The 16,267-nt window shown below is 39.5% G+C and overlaps 2 protein-coding genes across 3 annotated transcripts; both read left to right on the forward strand.

The window, feature by feature from the left end:
* The first annotated feature begins 6,224 nt into the window (after positions 1-6,224).
* LOC104414572 lies at positions 6,225-10,395 on the forward strand. 2 transcript variants are annotated; one of them, XM_010025721.3, is made up of 4 exons: positions 6,225-6,456; positions 7,922-8,330; positions 8,452-8,622; positions 8,894-10,395. In XM_010025721.3, the coding sequence occupies exons 2-4, from the start codon at positions 8,060-8,062 to the stop codon at positions 10,357-10,359; spliced, it is 1,908 nt and encodes a 635-aa protein (XP_010024023.2). In that variant the 5' UTR covers positions 6,225-6,456; positions 7,922-8,059; the 3' UTR covers positions 10,360-10,395. The 2 variants fall into 2 exon arrangements, with proteins under 2 accessions (XP_010024023.2, XP_039156580.1); XM_039300646.1 differs by having other exon boundaries at positions 6,226-6,456; positions 8,166-8,330; positions 8,457-8,622.
* Positions 10,329-14,883, forward strand: LOC120285972. The gene is made up of 4 exons (XM_039300647.1): positions 10,329-11,137; positions 11,950-12,065; positions 12,980-13,086; positions 14,385-14,883. The coding sequence occupies exons 1-4, from the start codon at positions 10,479-10,481 to the stop codon at positions 14,490-14,492; spliced, it is 990 nt and encodes a 329-aa protein (XP_039156581.1). The 5' UTR covers positions 10,329-10,478; the 3' UTR covers positions 14,493-14,883.
* Positions 14,884-16,267: the final 1,384 nt, after the last annotated feature.

Consider the following 16,267-nt stretch of genomic DNA (forward strand, 5'->3'; position numbering starts at 1 on the left):
GGCATGAAATTAGGTTTAGCTAAGTACACAATGAAATTCGTTTTGCCTTTGTAAAATACTTTCTAGACCCTCCTTTCTCTTTACAAAAGAAAAAAGAAAAATAAGGCGCATTACCACGGAAAAAAAATTAGGAGAAACGCCAGCTCAAAGATATTTTTAAGCATTGACTTATCAAGTTGACTTGTCTAAAGAAAAAGTATGAGAGAAACTTAGGAAAATGATGTCACATTTCCATTCTGCTTTACCTTACAACGAAATGTAATGATTGGAAGAATGAGATCCTTGTTGAAGAATGCAAAAATATTTTTATAATCAATAGCAAATCGACACATCATTAAAAGATTTTTTCTTCTTTTTAAGATGGGTGCAAATCGAACCACCACAGCCCTTCGTCATAAGGAGCTGCATGATCCTCGCCTCGATTGGCTGGGTTGGTAGTCAAATAGACCCTTACCCAGTAAAGGCGAGGGCAGGGCGACCCTTACTACGCTCGGCCTCGCCGGGGGCCGGCAACCCTCTGGCGAGGTCGGTTGGCCAAAAAAAAAGAAGAAAAGAAGAAGAAAAAAAACTTTTATTTTTTCTATTCTTCAAAAGTGTTTCTAGAACAAAAAAACAACTTTTTTTTTTGTTTCTTATTTCTGTTCTAATTTTGTTACTTGAACAAAGATTTTGAACAAAAACACAAACAAATGCATTCCTGTTCTTTTTTTAATCTTGGGAACAAAAAAATAGAAAATCTGTTCATGAACAACAAAATGAAACACAAACATGCAGACCCTAACAGATCTTTTTTTCTTTTCAAGATGGGTGCAAATCGAACCACCACAGCCCTTCGTCATAAGGAACTACATGATCCTCGCCTCGATTGGTTAGGTTGGTAGTCATATAGACCTTTGCCCTAGTAGAGGTGAGGGCAAGGCGACCCTTACTATGGTTTCGACTATGAAGCACGGACACTCTCCGAGACCCTTGTGTCGTGTCCGACACTCCGACACGTGTCCGACACGCTCCTACACGCGGTCAATTATTTCTGACACGCTCCGACATGCGAGTTGAAAATTCGACACGTGACTCGACACGCACGGGGTTATTTTTATAAATTTTCAAAACTTTTGGGCTTTAAATATAAATATATGAAAAAAAAAAAAAAAAATAAAAAAAATAAAAAAATAAAAAAATAAAAAAATAAAAGTTAAAACGTTAGTCACACTCGCACGCACGGGTTCTTCACTTCAGTCTTCTCTTTAGTCTTCTCTTTGTCTTCTTCAGTTGTAGCAAACGAGCCTGAGCAGTGAGTAGACCACTTTGGTTCTCTTCTTTCATCATGAGTGTCACCGGTGTTGCTTTGCCGGTCACACGGCCCACCCCACCAGTCACCGACTCGTCGTAGCCCCCGCGCCTCAGGTTAGCATCTTGCGATTTGGGATTTTTTGGCAAACCCTAGTTCGGAGAAAGGGGATTTTCGAACCCTCTTTCCGTCTCTCTATCTCCGGGGCTCTTGTGTCGTTCTTTTGCCGGTTTCGCTCCCTGGGTTGTTGTTGTTTTTGTTCGGTGGACTGCTCGCTGACTGATGCTTCGTGTTCTCTTTCTTATTTCAGATTTTGGTGCTCCGTCCGTTCCATTTTTTGTGAATTGTCTATTCTATCGATTGCTGCTTGGAAACTCTCTCTCTACCATCACAACCGTCACCGTAAATCTAAGCTGCCTTTCAAATGCAAAGTATTGATTCCAAGGTGGGTACTTGTCTTTTGCGCTTGTGTTTCAGTTTTGGGGTTGCATTTGGAGTCAGAATCTCTCTCTCTCTCTCTCTCTCTCTCTCTCTCTCTCTCTCTCTCGATGCAACGCAAAGAATACTTCGCAGGACTCAAAACTTCTGTGATTGATTGGCCTGCTTTTGCCGCTAATGCATGAGGGGATAGTTTCGAATTTCATTCTTTTGTTTCTGTAGCGTTCGAATGTGTTTCTCCCCTTTACAGAGTTCTTTTATTTTTTGGGCGATTTATTGATTTGTAATTGATATTAAAGCATTATCATTCATACAATTAGTGCAATCTATGATCTGGGTTCTGAATGTTGGTTTAGGAAAGGGGGCTACACAAGGTAGACAGTGAGAAACTACGGGTTTAGTGGTTTTTATCCTTGTCTGATTTGTATGATTGGTTGAGCTTCAAAGTACTTTGAACTCGTCCTGTTAAGAAACTATATGGATTGAGTCAATCTTGGGTATGTTGATTCCAGCCGAGCTCAAGCGCAGAGTGGGCTTAGGGTTAGAGGTCTTGTCAAACTCCCAAGTCTCGAGTTCATGAGTCTTGTCCTATTGAGATTTCAACCATATTAGCTATATTTTTAAGGCGATATGGATTGTGCTTTGTTCTGATTTCTTTCTTCTTGAGTGTTTGACTGGCGTTGATGTTGGTTCACTTGCTTCCGACTTGAACCTTATAGCAATTGATAATAACATGTTTATTTATTTATTTATTTTTGTAGAATGTCTTCAAGTTCAAACATGGTTAGTAGTACTTCAAGCACACAAGCTACCTCTAGCAATGAAGTTGTAAAACAACCATTATGAAGGTATGTTATTAAGTTAGTTAATCATACTGATGCGGGGGGGAATTTGTCTTGGAGATGCAACTTTTGTGAAAAAGATTTTAAGAGTTCATATATGAGAGTGAAGTGCCATTTGATGATGATAAGTGGAAAATGAATTGGAAAGTGTACAAAAGTAGAAAAAAAAAGATCTTTTGGAGATGGAAATATTAGAGGAAGATGTCAATACTAAATTAATGAGTATTGTACCTAGAAATGTACCTTTATCTCCTGCTAGTTATTCACTTAGTGGTGGTGGTGGTGACGGAATGGATTTATCATTGAACTCCAAAAAAAGGAAAGGTGAAAGTGGGAGTGGAATATCACTTGAAAATGCATTTAATATGACTTAACGAGAACGTCTAGATTGTGAGATTGCTAGGATGTTTTATTCAGCGGGCTTGCCATTTAACCTAGTAAGGAATCCTTATTTTCAATCCGCTTTCACTTATGCTGCTAATCATAATATTGCGGGTTATGTACCATCGAAATATAATTTGTTAATGATCACTTTGTTGCAAAAGGAGAAGGCAAATATTGATAGGTTGTGTACACCTATCAAAATAATGTGGAAGGAGAAGGGTGTAAGTATTGTGAGTGATGGATGGAGCGACTCACATAGAAGACCGCTTATTAATTTCATGGCGGTATGGATGGAGAACCAATGTTTATAAAATCGGTTAATTGCTAAGGATAAACAAAAGATATGCATTTCATTTTTAACTTGCTGAAAGGAGTTATCAATGAAATTGTGCATGAGAATGTGGTCCAAGTAATTACGGATAATACTTCAAATTGTAAGGGTGCGGGACAACTCATTGAGCAAGAATTTCCATCCATTATATGGATGCATTGTATGGTGCACACTCTTAATCTAGCTTTAAAGAACATTTGTGTTACAAAAAATATGGAGAGCAATCAAATGGTTTATGAGGAATGTAGTTGGATTTCAGATATTGTTAAGGAAGTTATGCAAATTAAATATTTCATCATGAACCATTCTATGAGATTAGCAATATACAATGAGTTTGTTAGCTTGAAGTTACTTTCTATAGCGGATGCACGTTTTGCTTTGATAATTGTAATGCTTAAGATATTCAAGTTGATAAAAAGTGGTTTTCAAAACATGGTGATTTGTGACAAATGGAATATCTATCGGGATGTTAATCAAAAGAAAGCTAAGCTTGTCAAGGAGAATGTGTTGGATGATTTTTTGTGGGATTTGATTGATTATATACTTTTCTTCACGGCTCCTATTTATGATATGCTTAGAGTTTGTGACACCGATAAGTCTTGTCTTCACTTAGTTTATGATATGCGGGGTTCAATGATCAAAAAAGTGAAGAAAGTTATATATACACATGAAGTGAAGATGCTAGATGAGAAATCCACATTTTATGAGATGATTCACACAATTTTTGTAGATCGTTGAACAAAGAACAACACTTCACTTCATTGCTTGGCACATGCCTTAAATCCTAGGTAAGTTCTAAAATTGTATGGGATTATTACTTTAGTAGTTATTCTATCTTTAACATGATAATATAATACTCCTCTTATTTATTATTGTTTTCTAATTTTATTTCATTTTATTAAATAAAGGTACTATAGTGATCAATGGCTTGATGAAGATCCTACTCGAATTTCTCCGTACAAGAATAAGGAGATCAACCAAGAAAGACTGAAATGCTTCAAGAAATATTTTCTTAACTTGGATGAGCGCAACAAGGAGAATTTGGAGTATGTAGATTTTGCAAGTAAAAATGGGGATTTTAGAGAATTTGATTCCATTCAAAATCAATATTCAATGGATCCTAAGGCTTGGTGAGTCAATCATGGTGCATGTGCATTGATGCTTCAAAGCATAGCCTTAAAGCTTCTTGCACAGCCTTTTTCTTCATCACGTGCTGAGAGAAATTGGAGTATTTACTCATTTGTGCACCCGGCGAGAAGAAATAAGATGACCCAAAACGTGCAGAAGATTTGGTTTTTATTCATAGCCCACAATATACAGAAGGAGAGACTAAGATGTAGGATATTGGCGGAGATGCATTTGATTCGTTTGAAGATATTGGGGTGCTTGAAGTTGCAAATCTTTCACTTGATGAGTCGGAGATGGAGTATGTTTTTTTTTACAAAAGAGGTGGATAATGTGGATGGATGACTTTTGTTATATTACTTGATGGAATGTTGATTGTTTTTTTTTTTTTTTGCTTATTGTTAAATTTTAAATTTAATAGTGGAATGTGGATTACTTTTTTTTTTCCTTCAAGTTTTATGGTTTATACAATGAAATGTAATTGAATTTGTCAAATTAAAAGAATGAATGATATTAACAAATGTATGATTAATGTTTTTAGTATAGACTAATTCTATACTCTTTTTTATTATTATTATTTACTTATTTATGCATTTATATATAAAAATATTTATTTAATATTTAACGTGTCGGAACGTGTCGAAATTCTCTACTTTTTTAGAAATGACGTGTCATGTGTCGTGTCGTGTGTCGGTGTTATATAGGTTTCTGATAGCTTGTGGAACGGTCGTCAAACATTCACGTGGATTTCATAATTAAAGTTCATGTACTTTTCAGTTTTCCACGTGTTCTTAATTTAATACTACTTAATCTCATTGTGAAAAAAAGAAAAATCACAATAGACCATAAAGATTCATCCCAATCTTTGACTTCATCTCCTAATAGAATTAGTGGGCTGTGCTACAAACTACAAGGTACCATCAACTGCAAAGTATGTTAGAACATTTTAAATACTTAATTTAAAGAAAATTAAGGAGTGATTTAAGCTTGTGAGATAATATCGAACTTTTTTGATTTACTGAAAGTGATTATTAGACTTTTGTTATATGCTTAATATAATTCCTGAATTATATAAAAATATTCGGCATTGTCCTTTTACTAATTTAAAATCAAAGATAATATCGACCGTTTTTATATAATTTAATGATTAAATTAAATATATACTAAAATTTTAATAATCATATTAAATAAATCAAAAATTCATGTATTATACCGCACGCTAGACAAAGCTCAAGATAATTTCCCTCGCTGTCTCCGACATGAAGTGAAGTAATAATATAGATGGGACTTTCCAAATTCTCATAGGTTTAAAAAGTCAAAGCAAGTGCTTTCCCAAATAATAGAGATCAAAAAAGAAGAGAAGGAAAGGTGGAGAGGATCTTTGACTAACGTGGGATGTAAGTTAATCATATCCCCAAGATGATACGCGCACGTGCCGAGCCGCATGGATTAACGGGCCATAATAATGAAGATGCGAAAGTTAAAAAAGGCGGGATGGCATGGCAGCACGTGCCGCTTAATTAACCACCCCGTGTCTTAATCGTCATTAATTATCCACGTAATCACTGTCCTTTCCATTTTTTTATTCTTACCCGCCAGCCCCCCAACTTGCTTTTCGTCCCTTCTTCGGCCCCGGGTGACGTCACGCCGCGAATTTTTCCCTTTTTTTGTTTTTTGCGCCGGTGAAAGAATTTGGGGAGTTAAAAAAAGGGCGCCCCCGCCTGGAGTAATGGCGTCAGCCGCGTCCACGTGGCGCTCCCTGTACCTCACACTCCGGAATCTCTGGAACTGCTCTAGAGAGAGAGAGAGAGAGAGAGAGAGGGGGAGCTCCTTCGTGGCTACTACTGTGCAGTGTGCACGCTAGACGCATGGCATAACCTCCCCAAGGCGTCCTCCATTTTTCTCTCTTCACCTTCTCTCTCTCTCTCTCTCTCTCTCTTTCTCTCTCTTCACTGCGGTGTCTTCTCGGCTGCTTCAGCTCCGGCGACCGGCGCGGCTCGTTGACCGGAGCCGCGAGGAGCGTCGGCGGAAATGGAGGCTCCGACGAGGTAAGGGATTCTTCCCGTCGGGATCTTGCGTCCGGCGGCCGGAGTCGCCCCCGCCGAATCTCTCGTTTCTCGCCTTACGAGTGTTCTTTCTTTCTTTTTTTGTGTTTTGTTTTTGTTTTTTCTTTCCTTTTTTGGTATCGCTTTCGCGTGGCGTGAGTTTCGAGACATTCCAATGCTGCGCGGCGGGGTTCGATTTTCTACGTTGCTACCGACGTGGTCCGGGGGCCGGGCGGATGCGCGTCGGAATCATGCGGTGATTCCGATTGCTGTTGCGGTTGGTGTGTGAATTAGGGTGGAGAGCGCAGGTCTAGGTGTAGTGGCGATGTCGGAGTTCCGATTCGAGTGTTCCATTTAAGGAATTCCGTTGTTTAAACTACGGAGCTCGGCAGAATACATGCAGTATGAGATGGGTCGAAGCCGCGGCGACGAGAATTTTTTCGTTGAATTGAGTTGATGATTGATTGCATGTTTTGAGTGCGATTCGGTTAGCCTAATACAGCTGGACTTACGGGTTCCTTGCGAATGATTAGTCTAGGTAAAGGCTGTTGAGTACTTACTTGGTGTTCTACATAGGATGATTACTGTGGGAACGAAAGCAGCAGCTTGAGAAGAGTCGCCGTGTCTGGTGAAAGAGTTGCAGTGGATTATGGGCGAGTGAGCACGATGGGGTCGACCTTCAAGATGACTGAGGTGTTGTCTGGTGTATGGGATGTAACCGATCGATGAAAACCATGTGCTTCGTGTTGCCATGCTCCGAACCGAGTTGTCTGGTGGCCATCTTGAGGAATACTATTAGCTGACTTTTGGTTGTGGTGCAGAAAGTAAAATATGCAGTCTTAGAGGTCTTTTGCTCCGTGGCCAAATGCAGTATGCAGTCTTGAGGTCCTTCATGCCACTGCTTGGGGTCTTTATTGAGGCATCTGTCAGATGAATGAAGTGCAACATATTGGCACTAACAGATAGTTTGAATTTATAATATAGTAGGCCAAGACTTTGAGAGTTGTGATGAATTTAATGCTCCGTTTCTGGGCCATGAGATTGAACAGTTTAGCTCTTACCTTCAGCTGAATAAAATCGAGAATCTTAATAACTGTGTCCGAATCCTTGTGATAAATATCATGTCAGACAGCTACACCACATAAGAACACAGAACTGAAGCTTCCATGTCCGACACGTGTTGTAACTAAGGAAACCAGCTGGTAGTGCACTATCAAAATGAGAGGATTGAATTTGCAATATATAACAGTAAAAAGAACCTAAACTTTGCTTGTTTTAGCAGTGTCAAAATGAATGAGTCCTTTCGTACAGTTGCCAATACCCAGGGCTCTGAAAGATTTAGATGTTCCGTATTGATGTGATATGTCATTATGAATTGAGTATCTCCTTTATTTTACATGGATTCGCGTCCGAACTACTTGTTGTGTGAGTAAAATAACATCACTCCTGCCTTTGTATACTTTCCCAGGTAACTTCATGTGTCTAAAGTGGCTACTGATTGAACAACAGAGTCTTGGGATATGAAATAGAAACATGTAACATGAAGAAAGAGAAGGATCTCCGTTGTATGGTTTTATTGTAAATTTAGAGGATTATCGAGCAAAAGATGAATTTGGAAAATCAAAAGATAGAACCTGTGACTGAGTTAGCACTTGCTTTGGACTATTCTAGTCAGTGCAATCAGAGAACATCAAACAATGATCCAAGTGCAGGTGCAAATGCAGGATCAAGTGAGAGCTTGAAATTTGTGGCTGCCAATCCCTTATCTGAGCTGGTTTGGTCTCCACATAGAGGGTTAAGTCTTAAATGTGCTGACTGCAGTTTCATAGAAAGGAAACCCTCTCCTATATGTGGTGCAAGGTCGAAATATGCATCAGGTAATGTGTCAACTTATAGAAGAATAATCTCATTTACAGTTAGACAGACCAATTAAAATTTAAGTTCCCTCAAGTTGATGCTTCATTTCGTGGATTTAGTTGAAACAATGTTTGCTTTCAGAAAAGGTTGATCTCATGGATGATGTGAATGCTGAGGCTGATGCGCCTGTCTCTCATATAAATCTTGAAATTGAAGGCTCAAGATATGGGGAGCCAGAGGATTGTTGTGGCTTCGTAGGGCAAAGGGCTGAAATAACAACGAGCAAGGAAAATGCCTTTCCAAATGTCCTGGGTATGTGATCCCATAGTCAACTAAGGACCTCACATGCGGATATTCTATGAAATTTAAGCAATTTACGTAATTCTGAATTATTTAAGTACAAATTTTTTTCTCTTTCGCATGTTCTTTCACCTTATGAAGCAATAATGACATTATTCTCTAACACAAGCAACTGTGGGTTACGTAATTTACCCTTTGGATCAGTGAGAATCTTTCTTCCAACAGAAGCTTGCATTTGATTTTTCATCTCCACATCTCATGTCTACTGAATCTACCTTGGCAGGTCAGGTTAGTGAAAAAAATGGAAATCCTCCACAGAATGAAGTTTCTCCTGGAGATCCTGCCTTTAGAGGACTAGATGTCACTATGAATTATGAGCGATTGGCAGCGGGAGTTACAATGGTGTCAGAAGCTCTCCCACTGAATGAACAGAGAGCTTCTGGTACTCTGGCTTTCTCTCCACGGGGAGAGGATGACAAACTAGCTTCCTTTTTAATAGAGGAAAGCAAGAAAACCAGTATCCCAGGTCTTCCTTTATTGGAGAAACTAGAATCAACATCTGAGAATGACGTAAGGACTCTTAACAGTGAGAACATCTGCCATGCAGCAGCTGATGCTGTGGCCTCAGAATCTGAAGTCAAAAGCATCTCTATGCAGGATGCTGATATCCAACACAAAGGCAAACTTGTTTGTAGTAATAGAAGAATCTGTGGAAGTCATAAGGAAGGTAAAGAAAAGGCATTATCCGATGGAGATACTAGTGAACGATTGATAAAAGAGGATGACAACAGCCATGAGAGTGTTGAAAGCTGTAACAGTGCGAGCTTATATTCAGTTGGAAGGAAGAGAGGGAGTGTTGAATCGCATCTGATTGGTGGAAATAAACAAGCTAGGTATGTTCAAAACCAAACTGCTTCAAGCTCTTTTGCTGGACAAGATAGCTCCTTCATGAATTGGATATCAAACATGGTGAAGGGCCTCTCCAAAACAAATCAAGATGTGGCAGGCTCTCCCTCACTTGCTCTCACTGGTCCTGGTTCTGGAAATGAGCATCTGGATGGTTCATTTGTAGGTGGCTTTCAAAACCTGGATGCTAATAGTGGGAATATGGGTTTTAAATCCCTTTTTCAATCTATCTATTGTCTGAATAAAACTGCTCAAGAATCGAGGGTACTTCTGCTTCCTGGTCAAGCGGGAGAGGGATCTACAAAAACTGAGCTGGCTAACAAGATATGTGCTAAAGATGTGCACCCATTGACATGTCTAGCAGAGAACAACAACCCAAGCAAGAAGCTGCTGCTGCATTGCAGAATGTTGGATGAATCTGCTACTGAAATTGGAACAGGTGGTCCAAATATTACTCAGATTTTGGATGCAAGATTTGCTGTCTCTCAGGAGAATTGTGAAAATCACTCTACAAAGAATAAGAATCTCGACAACTTGGATAACAGAAGTAATAAGAACTCAAAAGATTCATCCAACTCTTCTTTGGGGGAACATAACTCATTAAAAGCTGGTAAGGATCATTCTTATTCTTCAGAAGAGAAGATTAGTAATCTTGGCTGCAGAAATGATTCTCAAAGAAGCTTGTGGATAACTCGTTTTTCATCAAGGACCTCTTGCTCTATACAAAAGCAGGATATCTGTGTCCAGAGTATGGGTGGAACAATCGAGGATTCGGGGAATTTCATGAGAATTACAGCTCATTCAAGCAATCTTTTGGTTGTCACCCAGATCCAACGAAGCTAGAGGTCAAGGATTGTAACAGTGAAGAACCATCTGGTGTTGGAAAAGAACCACAAGATTGTGCTGCTGGTGGTGAAGCTTCCTTTGGTTTCAGAAAGCTCCAGAATAGTCATGATCACCATATGATACAGAAAGTGAACTGTATTTCATCTTCTCAGAGACTAAAAAGTTCCGAGGAAATGGCATCATTGTTTGCTCGAAGATTGGATGCCCTGAAGCACATTATCCCAACAAATTCACTAGATGGGGGTGCTGGATGTAGTGCAACTTGTCTCTTTTGTGGAATTAAAGGTCATGGTCTCCACAAATGCTCAGAGATAGCAGAAGCTGAGCTAGAAGACCTCCTGAGGACTGCCAAATCATATCAAGCAGTGGAGGAAATGACTCCTTTATGCATTAGATGTTATCAGCTCAATCATTGGGCTATTACATGTCCAAATGTTGTTTCAAAATCGATGCCGCCAGAGGATTGTAGTTATGTTGTTAATCACCGCTGTTCTGATATATCACAGCTTCAGAATAAACAAATGTACCAAAAGAGTAACCTTATAGATAGTTCTAATGGAAACTTGAAATTGAAGGAAGTATCAAGCTCTGACAAAGATATTCCTAACCCAAGCTGGATTAGGAAATGGAGTGCTTTGAGCCCCCTTCAAAATCGGCTGAAAGAGAATGTGATCACACCGCCAGGAAATTTCAGTGAATGGCATATATCAGATGTGCCTAAAGTGATCTTTGACTTGATAAAGATGCTTCGACTGTCTCGGACCAGTATCCTCAAGTAAGTAAAACCTTTTTCTTCATAATTTCTTTGAATGATGCAGTTGGCAAAATACTAGTTTGTGTTCAATCATCAGGCATGGTGGTTACTGTTGGTTACAGAGTCTTGGTTTTGGTGAAACCTCTTATGCAGGTAGATCACATTTTCAAAGACAATGCCTAGAATGTCTGGGAGAGTTGAGGGTTACAGCAAAACTATTTTTTAGTGAAAACTGCATGATAGATCAAGTACTCTGTATGCCATGTGAACATTTATGTAAACATAAGGGAGCCTGACAAGAAAATGACCTCTTAGAGTGTGAAATTTGCTAACAAAACAACCAACTGCTTGGATGGTTTGCCAGATCGTGTTATGTTATTATCGTCAAATATTATTGAAACTTGAGCAGAATTATGATCAAACTATTTTCTATTGTCATTCCTTGTAATTTGCAGCATATAAAGTTGCAGTTATAGTAGAGAGAAACATGTATGAGTTCTTAGTGTCTGACATCATCCCTTTCTATTTGGGATGTCTATTTTAATTCTCTGAAGTGGAACGATGAAGATGACCATAGTCACAGCTTCAAGATGAAGACTGCGAGCTTTTGGGGTGTTATTTTTCTTTTTTTTTTTTTTTTGGAGGGGGGTTAGGGAGGGAGGGAGGCAACCCAAGGAAAATGAAAGAGTAGGACAAATTTTTTAGTTAGAGAATGGATTTAGGGTTTTCTGTGGGAGTTTTTCCAGTGCTTTGTGAAGGGACCTCTGTGTGGGATTTTCATCGAGACTTCGTTGGTCTTAGATGGAACTCTTTCTCTGTCCTTTGCATTTTAGGTGGATGAGTGCCCAGACATCCCCGGTGCACCTCGATGGATTCTTTCTGCGCTTACGTCTTGGAAAGTGGGAAGAAGGACTTGGACGAACTGGTTATTATGTAGCTTGCATAACTGGTACAACTCAAAATCACTCTTTTCATCTGTTATATTTCATATATGCTGGCCAAGTTATGTTCTGAATGCACATTTTCCGCATCTGGATGCTGATTAGCTGTCGGCTGTTGTGAATCCATCTGCTGTCTCCATTTTGAGATTGTGACATGCGTCCGCTCAATTCCTGACCTCACCACATCCAATCTAAATCCTACAAAACCCTTAGTTTTCTCTCTCCCCTCTGCCTGCTGTCACCACAGCTGAAGTTGCCAATGCTACACTCAGGACCAGCTACTGCCACATATCAGGACATGTAGCCGCTGTGCAACTGCTGTCAAACCCCGCAGCCATGGTCAAGTTGCTGCCGCTGCAAGATCTAGAGGCATGCCTCGAGATCTGGGGGCTTGGCATCCAGGGCCAAGGCATAGCTCACACCGACCTCAAACAGAAAAAACAGAGGCAACCTAGCTCGATGCTGGTGTCCATGGCTGAGGCTTAGCTCGAGGCTTAGGCTCTGTTCATTGCCAAAGCTTAGCTCTGTGTCCATGGCTTGGCATTGGTGGATGAGGCTTAACTCGACGCCGTGTCGAGTGCTGCCATTGGCAATGAGCTCGAGGGTGGCATCGAGCTCAAATGGAGAGCTTATAAGAAATAAGGATGGGGGCATGTAGAGGGACAAGGACTGTGGGGACAAAGATTTTAAGAAATAGGGATGGGGGCCTGCAGAGGGACAGAGAGAGAGAGAGAGAGAGAGAGAGAGAGATTTTTGATCTACCATGGGTGAGACTAAAGTGTGGTGGTGTGGTGCCGTGTGTTTTTTCGTGCTTGGAGACAGCAGATGGGACTATATTAGGGGACAGCATGCATCCAATCCATCAATACCCTAATCTGGGATCCTTACCTGGAGGTTTTGGTATCTGGAACTTAATGTGCAGGAATGCAAGGAGATAAGTCATCCGGTAGAAATCCTATTTCTGTGAACATTGGTGGAGCCAAATGCCTCGTTGAGAGTCAATACATCTCCAACCATGATTTTCTTGAGGTAATAACTTAACTCATTCCTCCTTCACTAATTTCCCTGGGGTGCTTTCTTTTCTTCCTCTTTTTCTTTTCGTTTTGCATAAATCGTCAGAGGAACTTCCTCAGAATTTTACGAGTTTTGAAGGCATCCATCATAACAATGTTGAATCCACTCTGGAACTTTGCTCCACTTCTGTTGTTTCGCATCTTGTTTTATCCATTCTGTGGCAGCAGTAGTATTACCCGACAATTGATTTTCCAGTTGCACTTTAGTGTGGTAAATTGTTTTGCTACGTGGGCATCTATAACACAAATGAATCTAGTTATAGATGGTTATATTGATGATTTATAATTGAGTGAGACGGACATTCCCCAAGATTAATTTAATTTGTTGAAGGTGAACCATGAAGGTGTTTGTTTGTTTGTTTTTTTTTTTTTTTTTTTTTTTATTATTTATATATCTAGCAACAGGAGGTATAGAACGAGAAATGTTTGCATGTGATATCATGGCAACAGGAGATCACTTTAGACATAGAAGAAACAAAAAATGAATAAATAAAAGGGACCCCATTTAGACTAGGAGTGATTCATGGACTAATAACAGTGTCGCAATGTGGTAAAGACTCAACTTCTTCGAGGACAAGGTCGGTCTACATAAAAGAACATAAATGGCTGGAACAGACAAAATATGTTATCATCATTTGATTGGGACATCATAATTAAGGAGAAGAGTCTGTGAACCTTCAGAATTTTCATTTTACGGAAGTGGCTTGTATCAACAAAGTATAAAGCCTATGAAAGACATGGATGAATTCTTTAAATGATGAAAACTCAAGAAGATGTTGCTGTTTCTTGGGAGCTTTAGAAGAGGACCCATTTTTGGGGCAAGTGATGTTACAAACCAGACGACACAATCATCCAGCCTTTTTCTATTTGAAGCAAAATGGTTTACTCTTGATATTGTCATGGTTATTGACTCATCAATCTAAATATATCGAGGCTTTATGCTTAATATTTCACTATTGGTTTTGTTGGTGGTCTCGCGGGTCGTGTAGTAGCTAAATCATCCAGTGTGTCCAACAACTAAATGATGGTTTTGCATGCTAAGCTTTTTCTACTGGGTGACATCGTGTTCTTTATGTATTTATAAGAGTGGCAGAGCTTGTGACGATCTCGTCTACCGTTTTTTAGCCCATTAAATTGCAAATGAGATGCTTGACAGGAGAAAGAGCTGGGAATAAAAAGAGGATTATTGTTGGACAGGACTCTTCTTTTTCCTCTTTTTTCTAATGCCTTTCCTTTGCCTATTACTCTTCGTAGGATGAGTTAGTAGCCTGGTTGCGTATGACGTCCCGAGCCGGCGGCAAGATTCCATCCGAGGAAGATCTGAGGATGAAAGTGGAGGAGAAGAAGAGGCTAGGGTTTTGAAGCGCTCGTGCCATCTCTGGAGCCATCTGAATTTCACCATGTGAGAATTGAAGACGAGAGGAAGTCCAAATCCGACTTGTATATAGAATTTTGACGTTTGCTTAGTTGCTCAAAGAGTTTTATGCATTCATCGGAAAAAAAGAATTGTTTTTCATATGTTAATGGAGTCTCACAATCCTTTGGAAGCTATGTAATTTTTGTTTTGTAGTATAGAAAAGGGATTGGATGGGGTTAGAACCTTACCTCACCGTTAGAATGATCTGTTTAAGGTGTCAATGAAGTATCAACTGTTCGCTAAGGGAGTCCGTCCTAGCTCCATCGGATCGGGACCTACTCCAAGTGCTGTTTATTGAAATACTATAAAATGGGAAGGATGAAATTAGACGGCTAACATTTTCTTTTGTTGACTCAAATAGAAACCTCTCCATAGAATGACACATTATTACACACTAAAAAGAAGATGAGCGCTGAATCGATAATCAATACACGTAAACTTAAGAAAGGACTTCTATTTAGTATACGTTCGACGCTCTTCCTGAGTACTAGAGAGAGTACAGAGCTCTAACGCCCTAATTGGCCTCTCTCACATGGTAAATTATTGGCTGCATCGACGGAACATAGAGGCTGACTGCACGCGATCCGTTGGATCACATGGGTTTGGGGCCTCACTACATGATCCATCCAATTGGGTCCGTAAAGCCTAATGCTGAGTGCAGTCAATTTGGGATCGGAGTCACTACAGATCTTCCTAATTGTGTGTTGTGGTTGTTGGGGAAATTTGATTGCTGATGAAGATACAAAGTAGTAATGGATTATTAATGCTTTGATGCGTGATAACAATCATTGTGCTTAAGGTATTATTTGCCTTATTATTATTGCTATCAAGTTTAGAATAAATATACCTTCAAGACATACACCAAAGCCGCAAAGAAACGAGTTCAGCAACACATAATTTTCTCTCTTGAAATTTCATCTTGAATGTGTTAAAGTTGTGTGTATGAAAAGAAAAGAATAGAGAATTTTGAAAAAGAACCATTTATGAGCAATAGTAATTATTATAAAAATATGTGAATTTGTCTCTATTCATAGATAACCAATAAACACATTTCTTTAAAATAAGTATCTTATCCCTAACCATCACCACTCTTCATGTTAAGAATAACTTCATTTTTAACCATTTATATCCTCCTTTTAGGAGCAAGAATCACCTCTTTCATAATTAAGATTTACGCATTCTCTTAACAAGAATTCACATCTTCTCTTAATCAGGAAACAAGTCTTTTATGATAACAAATTATTATAACATGAAAAGTCTTGTTTTGTATATCTCAAGATTGTAAATGATAACAACAAATCTTAATAAGATCATGAAAACTTTTATTTGTAGCATAGTGTTTGCATAGAGTACATCGAGTTCTACACATTACACACACAACCCTGTTACAGATGATAAAAAACTTTTATTCATTGCACACATTGTCCGCAAGCGCAGTAAATCGAGGCGTGCGCACCACACGCACAGCCTTGTTACATAATCCAACCACACGTAATGGAAAGCCACATCAAACTGGAAAGGAAAGAAACGACGTGAAAACGCGACTGAGCTGAGCAGTCCGTGTTTATTCTGGAGAGCCAAACGAAGGCGTTGGGCTCGATGGCCTTATTGGCTGGTCAATGCTTTTCGTGGCAGCACTTGAAGGTGACTATGATCTCCATGTCTCTACCGCAATCGCCTTTGGGGCACTTGATGCTCTCCGGTATGTCGCCATCCATGA

The sequence above is a fragment of the Eucalyptus grandis genome, chromosome 8 (genome assembly GCF_016545825.1).
Source record: "Eucalyptus grandis isolate ANBG69807.140 chromosome 8, ASM1654582v1, whole genome shotgun sequence".
NCBI lineage: Eukaryota > Viridiplantae > Streptophyta > Magnoliopsida > Myrtales > Myrtaceae > Eucalyptus > Eucalyptus grandis.

Coding starts and splice junctions, on each gene's coding strand:
- LOC104414572 (XM_010025721.3), top strand. CDS start 8,060: ATGAATTTGGAAAATCAAAAGATAGAACCTGTGACTGAGTTAGCACTT. Junction 8,331..8,451: donor AAGGTCGAAATATGCATCAG/GTAATGTGTCAA, acceptor GTTTGCTTTCAG/AAAAGGTTGATCTCATGGAT. Junction 8,623..8,893: donor TGCCTTTCCAAATGTCCTGG/GTATGTGATCCC, acceptor CTACCTTGGCAG/GTCAGGTTAGTGAAAAAAAT.
- LOC120285972 (XM_039300647.1), top strand. CDS start 10,479: ATGATACAGAAAGTGAACTGTATTTCATCTTCTCAGAGACTAAAAAGT. Junction 11,138..11,949: donor TCTCGGACCAGTATCCTCAA/GTAAGTAAAACC, acceptor TTTGCATTTTAG/GTGGATGAGTGCCCAGACAT. Junction 12,066..12,979: donor TTATGTAGCTTGCATAACTG/GTACAACTCAAA, acceptor CTTAATGTGCAG/GAATGCAAGGAGATAAGTCA.